This window comes from Phacochoerus africanus, chromosome 10, assembly GCF_016906955.1.
Source record: "Phacochoerus africanus isolate WHEZ1 chromosome 10, ROS_Pafr_v1, whole genome shotgun sequence".
Lineage (NCBI taxonomy): Eukaryota > Metazoa > Chordata > Mammalia > Artiodactyla > Suidae > Phacochoerus > Phacochoerus africanus.
In genome coordinates, this window is record NC_062553.1 from 958,337 (window position 1) to 976,888 (window position 18,552).

Below are 18,552 nucleotides of genomic sequence, written 5' to 3' on the forward strand. Positions count from 1 at the left end.
GAGCCTTTTTTCTTGTGGTTGTGTGCACATGGGTGTGGGTTCTTCTGTGTATATCGTGCTTGAGATTGGCTGAGTTTCTTGAATCTGTAGATTTGGGAAATTACTGAACTTAGAAGTTTTTCTGATATTTTTTCCCAAATATTTTTTTCTTCCTCCTCTCCTGGGTGGGGTGGGAACCCAGCCCTTTGGATGTTTTTCTGTAAGCGCTGAGGGCTCGGTTTCCTTTTCTGTTTTCTCTGTTTTTTGTTTTTTTTTTTTTAAAGAATTTTTACTCATCTATTTCAAGTTTCCTGACTTATATCTAATTGCTTTTTTTTTCTTTTTTTGTCTTTTGTCCTTTCAGGGCCACACCTGCGGCATGTGAAGGTTCCCAGGCTAGGGGTCTAGTCAGAGCTATTGCTGCCAGTGTACATCGCAGCCACAGCAATGTGGGATCCGAGCCGTGTCTGCAACCTACACCACAGCTCACAGCAACTCCGGATCCTTAACCCACTGAGGGAGGCCAGGGATCAAACCCGCAACCTCATGGTTCCTAGTCGGATTCGTTTCTGCTTCGCCACAGCGGGAGCTCCTAATATGCTTTTTTTTTTTTTTTTTTTTCCCTTTTTGCAGCCATACCCACAGCATATGGACGTTCCCAGGCTAAGGATCGAATTGGAGCTGCAGCTGCCGGCCTACACCACAGCCACAGCAACATGGGATCCGAGCCGTGTCCATGACTTACACTCCAGCCACGCTGGATCCATAACCCACTGTGGGGGGCCAGGGGTCACAACTGCCTCCTGGTGCTGCAGAGATGCAGCCAACCCTGTGGCACCACGGCAGGAGCCCCTCTCTCCGCATTTGGCAGCAGCGTCCTCACGGGTGGTTTTGATCTTGAGAGAGGTGTGTTGCTTTTTTTGTCCAGTGACCGACTCTTGCTTCAGTTATCTTTTTAAATTTCTTTTATTATAGTTGATTAGGATGTTCTGTCGGAGCTCCCGTTGTGGCGCAGCGGAAACGAATCCGACTAGGAACCGTGAGGTTGCGGGTTTGATCCCTGGCCTTGCTCAGTGGGTTAAGGATCCGGCGTTGCCGTGAGCTGTGTTGCAGGTTGCAGACACGGCTCGGATTCCACGTGGCTGTGGCTGGGGTGTAGGCAGGCAGCTGTAGCTCCGATTCGACCCCGAGCCTGAGAACCTCCATATGCTATGGGTGCGGCCGAAAAAGACAAAAAGACCAAAAAAAAAAAAAAATAGAATATTCTGTCCATTTCTGCCGTATGGCTTCAGTATTTTCTAAGCGAGGCTCCACCCCGTGCATGGATGGGCCTGGGTTCTGGGCAACGGTTTTGCACAGGCTCAGGGGCTTCTCTGGGGCAGCTGTCTCTTCTTGGGAGTTTTCCTTGTCCCCACACACCTGCTGCCATCCTCTGAGCCCCTTCCTTTCCCGAGCGCCCCGCTCCTGGCCTCTCCCAGCGCCTTCAGAGCTGGACTAGGAACCACCCGACTAACCTTTAGGGGACAACTGTGAGTCGCAGCGGGGCGCTGGGCAGAGTCCAGGGTTTGCGAGGTTGGCCTGGCGCTGGGGTTAGGGTCGCCCCTCCCCCAGGGGGCTCCTTGGTGCTGCCCTCTGACCATTGGCACTTTCTGCCAGGTGATTGTTCTGTTGCGAGGCTGTCCTGTGCCTTGAAGATGGGCAGCTGTATCCGTGGCTCCCCAGTAGGTGTCACTGGCAGCTCCCACGTGGTGACAGTCACATATCTCCAGCCGGCTGCCTGTCTCTGCATAGCGCTGTCCCTCCACGGTCGTCCGCGGTACCGGCCCTCAGCGTCTCCCTGGGCCCACGCGGTGGCCGCCACCCTCTCAAAGGGCTCTCATCCATGGGTGTCAGAGCACACCTTTGGCGGGCATCTTCCCAGGCGTGTGGGCACCTGCCTGGTCTGTCCTGAGCCACCCCCCAGGTGTTCCCAGCCTGGGGCTCTAGCTGTGCCCGAGGAGGGGCGGGCGAGGAGTGCGTGAGGTGGGGCGAGACCTCAGCCCTTGGAGCCCTCTGTCCCCGGCCCCCGGCTGTCGTCGGGAGCTGTGCTGGGCCAGGCGCTGGAAGGTCTGGTTTTCAGCGTTGCTGGCCGGGAACCTCCTCCTGCACTGTGACAGGAGGGGCTGTCGCGGCCTTTGCAGGGGCCTGGCTTGTGTCAGCTGCTCGGGCAGCAGCTGCCCAAGCAGCTGATGGGTGTCCCCAGCCCCGCGGTGCGGCGGCGGCGGCGGCGGCGACGTGCCTCAGTCTCCTTGCCTGACTTGGGCTCTCCCTTGAAAACTATGCCTGTCCCTCTCCTTTGCCCTTCTCCTTGTGCGACTCCTGTCCTTTTGCCGATTATTAGAGCGGCCTCCTGGAGTTCCCGCTGTGGGCGAAGAATCCAACGGCAGCAGCTCAGGCTGCTGGAGAGGCGTGGGTTCGGGGCCCGGCCCGCGCAGTGGGTAAAGGATCCGGCGTTGCTGCCGCTGCGGCTCAGACTCAGCCCCTGGTCCGAGAACGTCCGTGGGCCGCAGGTGCGGCCACTAAGCCAGAGCGCGCGAGGGAGACCTGTCTCCTGTGGCCCGAGTCACATCAACACCCTCGGTTGCCTCGCGGCGCCCAGACCCCGCCCGCGACGGCGCCCTTGGTGCGCGCGCCTCCCGTGGCGCACTGACCCGTGGCGTCTGTCTTTGTTTCTCTCACACCGCAGTGCTCTGAGAACGGGAGCGCCTGGCTGAGCGGGTTCAGCCTCAGCAGAGCCCCCTCTCTGGCCCAAAGGAAGGCCGTGCCGCGCGCGAGGATGAAGCAGGCCCCGGAGATCCTCGGCAGCCCGAACGGGAAGGCGCCAAGCTGCGACGTGAGCCGCGAGTGCTCCGTGTTCCTCAGCAAAGCCCAGCTCTCCGCCAGCCTGCAGGAGGGCGTCGTGCAGAAGTTTAACGGCCACGACGCGCTGCCCTTCATCCCGGCCGAGAAGCTGAAGGACCTCACCTCCCGCGTCTTCAACAGAGAGCCTGGCGCTCACGACGCCCGGCTGCGCTTTGAGTCCCAGGAGGTGAAGGGGCTGGGGACCCCCCCTCACACCACCCCTGTCAAAAACGGCTCTCCGGAGATCAAGCTGAAAATCACCAAAACGTACATGAATGGAAAGCCTCTCTTCGAGTCTTCCATATGTGGCGATGGCGCTGCCGCCGTGTCCCCGACGGAAGAGGGTGGACAAAAGCCAGGAAACAAGGCGAGGAGGACTAGGAAGAGAAGCGTCAAATGTGACCCCTTCCTGGAGCAGGGCCTTGTCGAAGCAGCCCTGGCGTCCGGGATCTCCAGCCCCTCCGACGAGAAGGTACTTGGGAGTTGCGTCTGGGGCCGGGGGGTGGGGGCGGGGGGTGGGTGTGCGGCCCGCAGCTCCAATGCCCAGGAGAAGCCCGTGAGGACACCTGGTGTGCGGGGGGTGCCGGGGAGGTGGGCACAGTCACCACGGGTGTGCCTCGGCTGGGCACCCCGGCTGTGACAGTCGGGGACGCGCCCATCCGCCTGCTGAGCCGGGGTGAGGCCTAGAGAGGGGAGCTCCGTGTTTAAGATGAAACTAGTTTCTGAACCCACGTCTGGCCAGTTCCAGAGCCCTGGACCCTCAGGCTCTCCTGTCTGCACGCATGTCCTCCCTAGAGCTGCTCTTCAGCCTGCGGGGGGTCGGCGGAGGCGCCTCCTTGGTACCGTCTGGGGGGCGGGGGCAACGCCCCGCCGTGCAGGGGTGCTCTGAGTCCCGGAGCTCCTCCAGCCCTGGTCCTGCAGGGTTGCGGCTGTGCCCGCACCTTCATGCTCTCCGTTCCTGGCGCAGAGCCCAGCCTGTGGGCACTTGACGGCGCTGGGCAGAGGCTGGGGCGGAAACCCTCTCACCTAAGACGGCAAGTGCGGTGGTTCCTGCTGCCGCGTGTTAGAGCAGCCTTGACCTCGGCTGCGGAGCTGGGGCCGGGCGTGTTCAGCAGGGCTGGCGGTCCGGACTAGCAGGGTCCGCGAGGCCGGTGGGCTTGGCCTTCAGGTGCGCTTGCACCCGCCTGTGGGAGTGCGGAGAGGGCAGCTGAGACCAGACGGACCAGTTCATCACTGCGGCGGGAGTAGTTGGTGTGAAATGGGAGTCGAGAAATCTTGTTTACAATTCCACAGAGAGAAAGGGAAAGGACCTAAATTTCCTTGAAGTAGTTAAAGTAAGGAACAACTTCGAAGGTTTAAGAAAATATCCTTAGAGAAGCTCCTGTTGTGGCGCAGCGGAAACAGGTCTGACTAGGAACCATGAGGTTGTGGGTTTGATCCTGGGTCTCGCTCAGCGGGTTGGGGATCCGGTGCTGCCGTGAGCTGTGGTGTAGGTTGCAGATGCAATTCGGATCCCATGTGGCTGTGACTGTGGTGTAGGCTGGCGGCTGTAGCTCCGATTTGACCCCTAGCCTGGGAACCTCCATATGCCACGGGTGCAGCCCCCCCCCCCCAAAAAAAGAAAAAAAAGGCAAAAAAAAATGTCTTTAGAGTGCTTATGGGCTCTTACTAGTGGAATCATAATGGCAAATGGTTTAAAAGCCTGGTTTAGCAACCTGGGCTGACGCCATGGATTTCTGAAGCACCCACGCGTGGGGAGCCTCCCTCTGGTAGGGCAAGAGGCTGGAGCATGTTCCCCCTGGTTCTGCCAGCTGCCTGGGGCGCTCCACCTCCATCCCTCATCCTGCCGGGGGCGCCAGGTGGCCTAGACGGCAGTCAGCATGAAAGCGAGATGTGGGGTGACCCGGGTGCCAGCGCTCTGCTCACGAGCGTGCGCCCAGACGGCTCTGCCGGCCCTCGCCGCCACGCACACCGACGTCTGCCACGACCGTGCGGGTTGAGCGCCCTTCACCGCGGTCTACAGCTGAGGAAGCCGAGGCCCAGGGACGTTCGGTGATTTGCTCACGGGTGGAGCGCTCTTAGGGGGAGGCCAGGGGCCGCGCTGACCGTGTCCGCCCCCGGATGCCGGGCCTTCGGCCTCCTCCCCGGCTGGGCGCTGCGATGGAGAGCCCCGGGCCGCGAGAGCCCCAGGCTGCGGATGGCGCCTGGTGGAGCGGAACCGCACTGCCAGGCCCTGTGTCCTCGCCACCCAGCACCTCTCCAGAGACCTGACCGTCAGACTCGGGCTCAGAAGGCGCGGGAGGGTCAGCGTATGGATTTCGGGCTCCAGGGGAATTCGTTTCTGACCCGTGAGTAAAGCACCGTCAGAGACCAGCTGCCAGGCCAAGGAAATAGCCTTGTGTAGAGGTCTCGGTGGCGTCGGGCCCCCTGGGTGCCAGGAGCTCGCTGACCTGTGGGCCAAGGGCAAGAGACAAACGATGAGGTGGCCTAAAAAGCAGTCGGGGGATGCACGTTCCTTTCAGGGGCGCGGGCATGCGGGGGGGTGTGCCGGTGCACAGGTGCGCTCCCGCGGCGCTGAGCCTCTAGCTGATCCTTGGTCTTCTGTGGCCGCGAGGCTGGATTTAGGGCCAGCTGCTGGATGTGTCTTTTGTTGCTGTTCATTTTCAGGTTCCAGCTGAGAAAGACCCCTGTCCAAACAGCAGCAGAGACAGAGAGCAGCTGCTGAAGTACAGTGTCGGGGATCTGGTGTGGTCCAAGGTGTCCGGCTACCCCTGGTGGCCGTGCATGGTCTCTGCCGACCCGCTGCTGCACAGCTACACCAAACTCAAAGGTATTGCGTTGCGGGCCGTCTTGCCTTCTTCCTCCTTTGCCCTTCATCACCCCCATCTCCAGACTTCTTTCTCAGTCTTTCTTAAATAGCCCCTTGTGGCTCTTCTTTCCTTCTTCGATTGTGTTAAAATAGGAAGATGTGAAATTCACCTGTCATCATTTTTATGTGCACAGTGAGTAGTGTGTAATGCAGTGACCTTGCTCTGCAGCCATCACCACCGTCCACACCCAGAGTCCTTTTCATCCTGTTGATCTGAAATGCTGCCCCTATTAATTAGCAAGTCCTGGCCCCGGGGGAGGAGGGATGCCTTCTGCTTCCTGTCCCCGTCTGAGTTTGGACTTGCTTTTCCCTAGTGGTTAGGGATGCCGAGTGTCTATTCATGTGCTTATCGGCCGTTTATACAGCCTTTGAATTGGGTTGGGGGGGTGTTAAGTTTACTGTGATTCATCTTCCAGATGTTGCCTAGAGTTCAGATATGACGCATTGTCTTTCCTTTTTCTTGTTTTTGGCTGCACTCGCGGCATATGGAATGGCACATTGGATACCTGGGCCAGGGTTCAAATCCACGCCACAGCTGTGGCAATGCCAGATCCTTAATCCAGTGCACTGGGCCAGGGATCAAACCCCCGCCACCACAGAGACAATGTTGGATCTTAACCCGCTGTGCCGCAGTGGGAGCTCCTGCCCTTTCTGTGTGTGTCCAATTCGGATATGTACTTTATTGGAGTAAATTAGTGTGAACAGAGACGGTCTTTACCTTGTATTGCTTTTCAGGTTTTGTTTTTGTCTTTGTTTTTGCTTTTCAGGTTTCATGATAAATGTCTTTATTACTTAGATACACAGCGATTGCGTATGTCAACATGATTTTCAGAAGTGAGCTTGCGTTCTAAAATGTCCCGGTGGACGAGGTCTGTGGGAAGAACAGAGGCGCCGCCCAGGTTCGGTGTCCTGAGCCGCGGGGTGGCCGTCAGCACGTGGACCGTGGCAGAACGTGCTGAGGATGCGGTGCACTGGCACCACGGGCCAGGCCAGTCCCAGTTGAAACGATAACCAGTCAGTTCAGGAAACACATAAAACACGTGGTTTTGGAGGAAAAAAACCAAGAGATTAGGTGGTTTGAGATTCTTGTGGGAAGTTCTTCCAGAGCAAAGTTTGAATTTGGTTTGAGGAAGGTGACAGCGTCGGAGCTGAGCAAGTTTGTGCCTCCGCACCCTGAGCCACCCCAGAGGCCGGGGCGGCTGGCGCGGTGGGCTGGCCGAGCGTGAGCGCCTGGCCTCTCTCAGCCTCTGGTGGCGCCACTGGCAGGGGTGCCTCCCTGGGCCCCATGGCTTCAGGGTGAAGAGCACCTCTCCTGAGTCTTGGCCAGGCCTCCTGCCCTGGGGGCTGGGGCTCTGCCTTGAGGGCCCAGTGAGCACACGTGCTCTGCAGGCCTGGTGGCTGCAGGGGCCTGTGGGCTGGCCTTGGCTGTGGCTCCCCGAGGACATTTAGCACCGTCCGCGGGCATCAGGGCATCCCTTCCAAGGGGCTTCAGGGCTTCCACATGCCCCCTCGAGGCATCTAGACTTGGTCAGAGTATGAGACAAGTACCAGCCAGGACAGAAGCTGTGCGGCCCTGCTGTGCCTGGGGCGGGCCTTCTGCCTCAGCAGCTGGGGGCGGTGAGGGGCTGCGAGGTCCCCCGCACAGCAAAGCCAAGTGCAGCCGGCCCGGGCTTCAGGACAGCCAGGTTACCTACCTGCAGAGCACGTGGCACCTCGTGCGATCCTTCTTGGTATCAGGATTTCTGCTTTGTTTTTGTGAACCTCCTTGTGTCTCAGGCCTTTGTAACGGAAGGAGTCTTTGAATGTCTCTTTGTTGGAGCTACTGAGTTTCATCATCCCAACTCTATTTTTTAGTTTTATTTTTTTCTTTTTTGGCCACTCCACGGGATATGGAGTTCCTGGGCCAGGGGTCAGATTCAAGCCACAGTTGTGACCTGTGCCACAGCGGTGACATCACGGGATCCTTCACCCACTGTGCTGGGCCAGGGGTCAAACCTGCGTCTCCGCGCTGGAGCGATCGATGCAGCTGATCCCGTTGCACCATAGCGGGAACCCCGGCAACCCTATAAATGCAGACGGTGAACTTGCCAGCACGTCACCCTGTGTGTGTCAGTGGGGGCTTCTGAGAACAAGGGCAGCAGCCCACGCAGCAGGAAGCACTGGGCCAGTAACTTTATCCCTCCTGGTGTCCTTGTCCAGATGCCCCTCCACTTTTTTTTCCTTCACCCCAAGGTCACATTGGGGCCTGGGCTGCGTTTGGCTGCCGGGTCCTTTCTAGCCACCACGGTCCAGAGCAGCCTTCTCCGGCCGAGCCCTGTTCTTGGCTGCTCTGGCCTTACGGTCAGACTCTGTCCACAAGGCCAGACGGGAGTACTGTGCTGTCTTCTGGTGGGAAAGGGCTCACACTTGGCCCTTCGCTGCAGGCCTTCTTGGAAGAGGGGTGTAGCCCAGTCGTGTGCTTCTCCAGGGATTGTTTTGGGGTGCAGGGGATGGAGGGGGGCCTGTGAAGGCACAGATCAACCTCAGAAGACTGATGATGTGCAGGGGATCTTTTTTTTTTTTTTTTTTGCTTTTTTGGGCTGCACCCACAGCATGTGGAATTTTCCAGGCTAGGGGTCAAATCAGAGCTGCAGCTGCTGGCCTGCACCACAGTGCACAGCAATGCTGGATCCTTAACCTACTGAGCAGGGCCAGGGATCAAACCCATGTCCTTATGGATACTTGTCGGGTTTGTTATTGCTGAGTCACTATGGAAATTCTGGTAGTGTGCATTTGAAAAGCAATTTAGGAGAGAGAGCCGGGGTGAATGCCTTCCAGCTGGGGTGAGATCCAGATGAGCTTTGGACGGAAAAGGGGTCAGAGGGACCTGGGAGAACATGGGGGTGGCATCTGGCGCACACCCCAGGAGGTGGAGGCCCAGAGTTCTCCAGTGGGAAGGCATGGCCCCTTTTGTCCTTGGTGAGGGGCCTGTGGCCCCAGCCCGTGCTTGGGACCGGGCTCCCCAGCAGCCCTGCTCCCTGGAGTGAGCCTCCTTGAGGAGCCACTGGCCGATCAAATGGCAGCTGTCCATTTTTATCCAGCTTTCCACGTTTAAGTAGCTGGCATTTCTCTGTGAAAGTGAGCTCACTCCTCTTAAGGTTCAAATTGTCCTAGATCTGGCCGGTGGGAGCCCACGAAGTCCCTGTCAGCCGAGTGCTTCTGACTCGTCCCAGCCGCCTTTGCACACTTCCTTAGACGTGGCCCAACCAAAGGTGCTTGGGCTCGTTTGGCACTGCCTTTGCCCTAGTCCTGGAATCAGCCGTTTCTCAGAGGACATCGGGGTTCTTTGAGTAGAGTCAGTTTCGGGAAGCTGGGTCTGGGCTCTGGGTGCGTCCATGGCCGTGGGGAGCAGAGGCGTCTAGGGGGTGAGGCAGGTTTCCAGGCAGGGCTGGTCCCAGCTCCCAGTGGAGCTCTGGGCACATGCGATGCCAGCACTGGGCAGGCAGAACCTGGAGTGGGAGTGATGGGAGTGCTGGGCCTGCTTTAGGGGCTTAGCCTCCTTGCTGGGGAAAGAGGGGGCCAGGAAGGAGGGCGGCCTTCTGGCCTGAAGCTGGTTGAGCATGGGGTCTTGGGAAGCAAGAACTATGTTTTTCTCTAAGATGTACCTCCTTCACCCTGTCCCCTGTTCCCAGCCCAGACTCCCTCCCTCCCTCCCTCCCTGCCCGCCTTTGTGTTTGTCCTTCTCTTTATTTCTCATGCCTGGGATTATAGACCCACCTGAAACTGGATCAGTATAATGCGCTTAAGCTTGAATTGAAGTGTAGGAGTTCCTTGGTGCAGCAGGTTAAGGATCCAGCACTGTCCCTGCAGCGACTCAGGTTGCTGCTGTGGCGAGGGTTCAGTCCCTGGCCTGGGAGCGTCTGCATCTGGCGCGGAGAAAAAAAAAAATAAAAGTGACGTGGAAAGAATTGAAGTGTAATGTACATGCAGAAGAGAGCACAGCTCACAAGCTGCAGGTCAGCCTAGGCTTTTGGAGAGCTGAGGTTTCCTTTGAAAACGAACTGTGATTTGTAGCGGCAGAGCTTAACCTTGGCGACTTCAGGTGCCCGGCTTCAGGATGGAGGAAGCAGCAGCTCAGAAGCCTGACCCTTGAGTTGGAGTCAGGATGAGTGTGCTCTGGGTTTCGTGCCGGGAAGAGCTGACCTGTCTTGATCTGGGGACACCACCATCGCCCGGGCACAACTGGTCCTGCTGGGCTTCTCCTTAGACACCAGGGGTGTTGATCAAGTAACCTTCTGGTGTGGAAATTTTGTGCTTCACCTTTTCTTTGTTATGGAAGGGACCCTCATTGCTTTATTTCTGAATTCCAGCATTTTCTAAAAGTATTTCAGTAATCCGGCTTTCTCATTTTTCGGGTTATTTATAGTATAATGTGATTTATTCCCTTTTTTTTTTTTAAGGGCCACGCCCGTGGCATATGGAGGTTCTCAGGCTAGGGGTCAAATCATAGCTACAGGTGCCAGGCTACACCACAGCCACAGCAACGCAGGATCTGAGCCATGTCTGTGACCTACACCACAGCTCACGGCAACACCGGATCCGTAACCCACTAGGCAAGGCCAGGGATCGAACCCTCAACCTCATGGTTCCTAGTTGGATTTGTTAACGGCTGTGCCTCGATGGGAACTCCTTTTTTTTTTTTTTTTAAATGATTTTTATTTTCCCCATTATTGTTGGTTTCCCGTGTCCTGTCAGTTTTCTACCGTACGGCAAAGTGACCCAGTCACACACACACAGACATTCTTTTTCTCCCACTGTCCTCCGTCATGCTCCATCACGGGAGACTGGGTAGGGTTCCCAGCAGGATCTCGTTGCTTGTCCGTTCCAAAGGCCGTGGCTTGCCTCTCCGAACACCCCAGATTCCCAGTTCACCCCACTCCCTCCCCCTCGCCCTTGGCTTCCACACGTCTGTTCTCCGAGTCCACGGCTTTCTTTTCTGGAAAGGTTCATCTGTGCCACATACTAGAGTCCAGATACGAGTGACATCATGTGGTGTTTGCCTTTCTCTTTCTGACTGACTTCACTCCGTATGAGAGTCTCTCGCTCCGTCCATGTTGCTGCAAAGGGCATTAGCTCGTTCTCTTTGATGGCTGAGCCGTATTCCATTGTGTGTTTGTACCACCTCTTCTTTAATCCGTTCATCTGTCGATGGACACGTGGGTTGTTTCCAGGTCTTGGCTGTGGCGAATAGCGCTGCGGTGGACATACGGGTGCGTGGGTCTTTTTCAAGGAAAGTTCTGTCTGGCTGTAGCCCAGGAGTGGGACAGCTGGGTCATATGTGGTCGTTTTCTGTTCTCCGTACTATTTTCCACAGTGCTTGGATGATGTATTTCCTTTCTGCTGTTCTCTCAGCCGCAGGGGGAGGTGTGTGAAGACCACTCACTGTGATAAGGGATATACCTTTTTCTACTTGAAAGTTTGTCAGTGTCTGCTTTTCCTATTTCGGGGTTCTGGTGACCCCCAAGGACTGAACAGAGAAGCTCAGCATGGTGCCCGGGTTCCTGCTTTCCCACGGAACTCTGCTCTTGTCTCTGAGCTCTGTCCTCCGGGGAGCCCCAGCCTCGCCTGCATCCCTGCGACTTCTCCTCCTCTCTGGAGCTTCAGCGCCGAGGCAGCCGTGTCTCTTTGTGGGTCCACTCTGCACGTGGACGGTTGTTGTCAGCTCAGAGGCCCCACAGAGTATGAAGAGACTGGCTCAGTCTAGCCCAGGGCGCCAGGGGCCGCCGTGTGTTGGACGGGCTGTGATGGCGAGGAGCACGGCGGCCCCCCCTCAGGTACCCGAGTCACGGGCAGGGTCAAGTTCTCGTGGGAGGGGTGTGGGCGGGGCCTCGGGAGTCTTTTCTCACCACCCGGTGAAGAATGGGCCTCAGAGGTCAGCACAGGGAGCCCTCATAACTGGGGCTGGGGCTGTCAGTGAATGACGGTGGCAGGTCAGTCGGTGAGTCACCTCTCAGCTTGGACCAAAATAAAACTCACATGGGTTAGGAAAACCTTCAAAATATGAGAAAATTGGGTTACATTTGTTACCAAGTTTTTGCACAAGAAGGAACTTCAAAAATGTTAAATTAATTTTGTAAACTTGAGGTCAGCCTGTCACATTCTCCTCTGCATTTTTCCAGCTGACATGTAAGGAGCATTTTTCTGTATCACTGACTGTTTATTGTAAAAAGTAATTATGTTCATATTATTTCCTCATATGTACCGTAAGATTTTTTTCATTATGCAAATATGATAACATATGTCTGTGTTCCCTTTTATGACCTGAGGAATTTCTTTCAAAGTATTAGAATAATGGAAGAAGTCGCAAATCTCAACACATTTTTCAGTTTTAGCTATTTTACAGTGAAAGAAATAGGCACACTTAGAAGCAAGTCACGTTGTGCTTAGAGGTTGCTGGGGAACAGCAGACCCCTCCCCGCAGAGGGAACTCGACTTTCAGCACGTTTTTCCACTTTTACCTACTTTTTTTGGATTGATCATTTAGATATTTTCTGTTGACCTTTTCTTTTCTTTTTTTCTTTTTTTTTTTCTGTCTTTTCTAGGGCTTCTTCCCGCAACATATGGAGGTTCCCGGGCTAGGGGTCAAATCAGAGCCATAGCTGCTCTGGCCTACACCACAGCCACAGCAACGCGGGATCTGAGCCGTGTCTGCGACCTACACCACAGCTCACGGCGACACCAGATCCTTAACCCACTGAGCATTCATTATGGAAAATGAAGATGGGGCTCTTCAGTTGTTTCCTATTTCTTTCCTTTCTGTCCTGCCCATGTAATTAACTCAGTGTTTTTATTATTTTTTTATTTCTACTTTTATTGCTTTTTAGGGCCCTACCCCCGGCATATGGAGGTTCCCAGGCCAGGGGTCCACTCAGAGCTACAGATGCCGGCCTACACCACAGCCACAGCCATGGGGGCTCCAGCCGCGTCTGCAGCCTACACCACAGCTCACGGCAACGCCGGATCCTTATCCCACTGAATGAGGCCAGGGATCGAACCTGCCTCTTCATAGGTGCTAGTCAGATTTGTTTTAGCTGAGCCACGATGGGAACCCCCAGCTTTAATTCTTTTGAAGAATTTACTTCTCTCTTCTTAAAACTCATCCTATGGGGAGTTCCCATTGGGGTGTAGTGGAAACAAATCTGACTCGTATCCATGAGGACACAGGTTCAATCCCTGGCCTCGATCAATGGGTCAGGGATCCGGTGTTGCTGTGAGCTGTGGTGCAGGTCGCAGACACAGCTGAGATCCCGAGCAGCTGCGGCTATGGTGCAGGCCGGCAGCTACAGCTCCGATTTGACCCCTAGCCTGGGAACCTCCACATGCCACAGGAGCGGCCCTAGAAAGAAACCAAACCAAACCAAACCAAACCAAACCAAACCGGAAACTCCTCTTGTGATGTAGTCAGTTTCTCTGATTGGGGGAAAAAATGAACGCCTGTGTTCGATTCCCACTTTCCTTTTCTGCTTCTTGGATCTCAGTCGTGACCCCTTTTCCCTGCAGCTCCGACTCGTGGGAGGACGTCTCTCATCTCCCCTCCCCTCGGGGCCCCGCTTCACTGTCTCACCGGCCGCGCACTCTTTCAAGGCGCTTTCCCGAGTCACGCGCTCTCTGTGGTTCCGCCTTGTGCTTCTTCCTGGACAGCATTTCTCTTTGTGGAGTAGGTTGTTGGCATCCTACGAAAGCCTGTGCGGGAGGTGGTTCTCAGGATGCCGCTTCTCTGTCCTCACCCTTGGGTAGTGGTGTGGGTGGGTATAGAATTTTATGTTGAAAATGATTCTCACGAGTTGAAGGTATTGCCCTGTTTCCTTCTAGCAGCCCAGCGTGGCTCTCGAGGCACTTTGCCCTCTGTGTCTCGTTCCATTAATGTGGAAGCTGTTCTCTGCCCGCCCTAGGAGCTTGACTGGCACACAGGTGTGCCCCGCTGGCGGTGCTGGCGGCGCGCTTAGGCTGTTCCAGTTCTGAGACGGGCTCTCGAACTGCTGGCCCCTGCCTCTCCCTCTCTGTCTGGGCCATACACCTCCCAGACTGATCCTGTAGGTTTCCTTGGGGAGTAAATAGTTTTCATTTTAACTTTTTTCTTTCTGGGAGATTTCCTAACTTTTCGTCCAAGCTTTCTTATTGAAGGTTTGGGTTTTTTGGGTTTTTTTTTTTTTTTTTTTTTTGGTGGCCACACCTACAGCACAGGGAAGGTCCTGGGCCCCGGATTGAATCAAGCACAGCAGCAGCTTACGCCACAAATGTAGCATCGCTGGATCCTTTAACCCATTGCACCCATCCAGGGATTGAACCTGTGCCTCCACCGTGACCTGACCCAATGTAGTTGCATCCTTAACCTGCTGCGCCACGGCAGGAACTCCTCTGAGTTTCATTTTCCTGATTGTGTTTTAATGTTTCTGTAGCACGTTCTCTTTCTTTGTTCTCCTCTCCTAGCAAACTGGAGTCCTTCTTGGACGAGTGTCATCTCTTCCTGCCATCGTGCCTGGCTCTGCAGACTGTTGGTTTCTGTATATCTTGGAAACATTCACGCCTGAGGTTTCTCGGGTGCTGGGCTCGCGTCCGGGAGGCCGAACTCAGGGCCACCTGCAGCTGGGGTGGAGACCGTTAGCCTGTCCTAGAGGGTCTGGCTGGACGTGGGTCCCTTGGTTGGGGGACTCTCCACAAGTGTTGGTGGAGAGGTTTGCCTCTGCGGTGTGTTGTGGCTTTCATCCTGTATGCGGGGGCAGGGACTAGCAGCTCCCCAGGGGAGAGCCCTCTTTCTCCGCAACTTGGCACAGAGATCTGACCTTTGAACCGACGTTTTCAGCCTCGCTCTACCCCAGCCGAGTCTTTTGGGTTTTGGGACCAAGTCTTTTGGGTTTTCCCCACTCTGGTTCCGTCGGCCTGGGCTGTTAGCCGTGACTTCTTTCCTGCTGAGGGTAGGAGCAGTTGGCCCCCTGAGGGTGACTCGGTGGCCTCATGGCTGCCCTCATGCCCCTCTGGGCACTGTGAGGAGTGGCCGGCCCATGGCCACCCACCCAGCTGGTCCGTGGGAGGGCTGGGACTTGAACCCAGGCCGTCGACAGCAGCCTGTGTCCCCTCACTGCTGCCTGGTCCCTTCTCTGTTGACTGGCGCTCTGCTCCTGTGCGCTTGCCCTATGGATTGGGGATCTTGGGTGGATCTTGGAAGGAGGCTGTGAGCAGGGCCTCTGGTGGACAGCCTTCCCGCTCGGTGTGGAACCCCATCGTGTCTCGTAGAGGCCTCCCCCTTTGCGGCGCGGAGCGTGGTGGGGAGAAATGAGCAGGGTGTATTTGAGGTTAACGGATTCCAACAGCATCAAGTAAAAACCTTCAAAGCAGCTCCTAACTTTATATCAGTAATTATTAATAGATTTGCCTTATTTCATCCCAAATTCTAACTTCGAAGTTCTAACGTTTTATTTTAAAAACTAGGTCAGAAAAAGAGTGCCCGCCAGTATCACGTACAGTTCTTTGGTGATGCCCCAGAAAGAGCTTGGATATTTGAGAAGAGCCTTGTAGCTTTTGAAGGAGAAGGACAGTTTGAAAAATTATGCCAGGAAAGTGCCAAGCAGGCACCCACGAAAGCTGAGAAAATTAAGGTGATAGCTGTTCCTTAAGTACAATTTTAGACCAAAACTTTTATTTTTATTCTTAATTATTTACCTTGTTTTGAACTTGTGGTTGCTTAAAGTATTGTAATGGCTTCTTATGTCTGTCATTGTTTGCTTCTGCCAAGTTTTCTGTGTCGTGCAACACGGCAAGTTTCTTTAGAGACACGGCTTGTCCTTTTTACTCCTTTGACGACTCCCAGAGAGAATTCGTTTTATAATTCTTGTTTTCCTTTATAGATATAGATCTATAAATACCTCTGTAATATTGGAAACGTATATTAGTTTCATTAGAATCGCTTCCTAGCTTAAAGAAATAGCCGAGTTATACTGGCATGAACTCTAAAACCTTCAAGTTAATTGGCTTTTGTAGTTCTTGATTTCTGAATTTACCAGAAATTCTCAAGAGGGTCCCTCTGTAAAATGGGTTAACTTCCATGTGTACCTGTTGTCTCTCCAGCTGTTAAAACCTATCTCAGGGAAGCTGCGGGCCCAGTGGGGCGTGGGCATCCTCCAGGCGGAGGCGGCCGCGAGCATGTCGGTGGAGGAGCGGAAGGCCAAGTTCACCTTCCTCTACGTGGGAGACCAGCTCCGCCTCAACCCCCACGTGGCCAAGGAGGCCGGCGTCGCCGTGGGCCCCCCGGGAGTCCTGGAAGCCGCTGCTGCCGAGCCCCTGTCCGCGGCGGAGGAGGGCGTGCCTGTCAAGAGGAGGCGGCGAGCCACGCTGTGCAGCGCCGCCGAGAGCCCAGACGGCGACCCCGGGACGCTGAAGGGCACCCCTCAGAAGCCGGCGGAAGCCGCGCCCCGGAGAGGAGTGGGGTCTCCTCCCGGGCGGAGAAGGGCCCTGGCCTCCGCGCCGAGAAGCCGGAAGGGGGACGCGGCCGCCCAGTTTCTGGTCTTCTGTCGGAAGCACAGGGACGAGGTCGGTGTCGGGGCGGGTTCCAGGTGGCGTTCCTTCTGGGGGGTTCTGCGTGGGAGGGCCACTCCTTCGCTGCTGACGGCCGCTTTCTCAGCGTCGGCAGCACGGGCTGTGCCGAGCGAGGGGCTCGGGGGGCGGCTGTCTCAGCCCTGGGGCCAGGCCGGCTAGTCCTTGCTCTCTGGGCTGCTCCGTGCTCCTCCCGGCCTGGAGAGGAGACGCGGGGGCGGCCGGAGGGGGCCTTTGTGGGGCTGCCTTTTGCTGGAAGCTCGGCCACATCCCGAGCGTCTGGCCCAGGGAGCGTCTTCCCCAGGAGCTCGTTCTGGAGCTGCCTGCGGACGCCCGCGCCCGCACAGACCCTCTGGCAGCCGCTGGTGGCGGGGCCGGAGGGCCGCGGTGCCCCAGGGACAGCGACTCCCGAGTGATTCTCTTCGTCACTTTCGTAGCGCAGCCGGCTCTCTGGACAGCGAAAGGTTTGATTTCATTGTGAGGAGCGAAAGGGGTCAGGCCCTGTTTTTGGTTGTGTTCACAATGAGCCGGCGGGTTGGTGGGGCTTTTCTCAGGAATGGGAGGCCGCTGTGAGGCTGGCAAGTGTGCTAGTGCGATGCGCGCTTTCAGACCAACTGATGGTCTCAGCAGGTGGCATGGCTTTTCGATACAGGTTAGCAAGCGAGCTTCCTTCAGCCTGCGAAGGGTGTCTGTCAGAAACTTCAGGCAGACGGCACTTACTCCCGAAACCGGAGGTGTCGTCTCTTGAGTCATGGACGAGGCAGGGCTGGCACGGCTGTGCGGGTGCCGCTGCTGCTGCAGAGGAGGAGGCGGACGAGGTGCCTGACTGCAAACGAGGAGGGGAGCTGTCCCTGCTGGCGGAGGTCCAGGCGGAAAACTCTGGAGAGTCTGCGGAAAATATTTAGCCTTGGGAAGAGGTGCCTGGCACTGGTAGAAGTAAGATGAGCACACACGAACAGCGGCAGAGAGCAAGTGGAATGTTAAAAAGAGCTTCTGTGATAGCATCAAATACATGAGATATCAAGGAATAAATACAACAAAACATGTGTAACTTTGGAGGAAAGAGACTGATGTTTTAGCAGACCTACACAGAGGTGTTACAGACACGTTACAGGAAGGCTCAGTATTCTGAAGTTGAAATTGTCATCTCTCCCTGGGTTACACTGTAAATCCTGTGTCGTCCTCATACGCCTGCCAGCAGGAAGTCTTTGCCTTTCTTTTTGGTCCGCACCTGCAGCATGTGGAGGTTCCTGGGTAGCAGTCTGATTGGAGCTGTAGCCACCGGCCTACGCCACAGCCCCAGCAGCCTACACCACAGCTCATGGCAACGGCGGATCCTTAACCCACTGAGGGAGGCCAGGGATCGAACCTGCAACCTCACGGTTCCTAGTCAGATTCGTTTCCGCTGCGGCCGCAACGGGAACTCCAGGAAGTAAGTCTTTGCTTTTTCAAGCGGAAGCGAACATAGGTGTGTTTGAAGTGAAGCTTGGCCTGCAGCCTCGCCCACCGCAGAGGGGGTTCTGTAACTGAGAACGGTGGCACTGCCCAGAGCGGAACCCGGAGCCGACTCTCGAGCCCGTGGAAGCAGATGAGAAAGGGCTGCCGGCCAGCGGAGTGGGCTGGCTGCTCGGGACAGGCCCTGCGACCACACTGGTGATTTCAGAACCTGGCCGCATGGGAGAACTTTGTCACTTCGGGAGGATTTCGTAGGCCAGACAGACGACAGACGGTACAGAGCTGGGTTAAGACGAAGGGACGGGCTCACACAGTCCTGAAGGAAGCGGGGAAAGGCCGTGACAATGACTCTTTGCAGAAGAGCCCGGCTGGCCAGTGCGTCCCCGCGGAGAGGCTGTGAGCCCGGGTCGGCCAGGGAACCCCGTGTCATGGTGCCACGGCCAGGGGCGGCGAGGAGGCCCAGCCGCACGCCTTTGGAGGCGAGGCGAGGCCCCACTGTCCAGGGCCGGGGCGTCGTCCCTCCCGCCGCATCTCAGGAGGGATTTGGCGGCGCCTGGTGGCGTGGAGGACGCACGTGCTCTCGGTCTGGTAACTGCAGGCCAGGGCAGCCACCCAAGGAAAGCTTCCCCCTTGCATCCAAGGGGACAGCACCGCGTTTGAAGCTGCAAAAAGTCGTTCGCAGAATGGCAGACGGCACAACCCTAGGCAGCAGCTCAGGGGGCCTCCTCTGCGTCCCGGAGGAGAGCCCGCTCTGCGGGGTTGCAGGTCCTATCACCTAGTGTCACCCAGGTGGAGTCTGA

General features: G+C 56.3%; 1 protein-coding gene across 7 annotated transcripts in view; it reads left to right on the forward strand.

Moving 5' to 3' along the window:
- The window catches only part of NSD2 (nuclear receptor binding SET domain protein 2), a 77,801-nt gene that overhangs the window by 22,395 nt on the left and 36,854 nt on the right, over positions 1-18,552 (forward strand). For 5 of the 7 annotated variants that reach the window (XR_007137431.1, XR_007137432.1, XM_047798317.1 and 2 more), the window contains exons 1-5: positions 2,193-2,528; positions 2,705-3,331; positions 5,527-5,689; positions 15,197-15,363; positions 15,833-16,294. Coding sequence is in view for 5 of the 7 variants with exons in the window: in XM_047798317.1 (XP_047654273.1) it covers positions 2,208-2,528; positions 2,705-3,331; positions 5,527-5,689; positions 15,197-15,363; positions 15,833-16,294 (1,740 nt within the window). In the remaining 2 variants the exon portion in view is untranslated. Of the gene's footprint in view, positions 1-2,192; positions 2,529-2,704; positions 3,332-5,526; positions 5,690-15,196; positions 15,364-15,832; positions 16,295-18,552 lie in introns of those variants that run through there. The other 2 variants (XM_047798319.1, XM_047798320.1) reach the window with 1 other exon arrangement.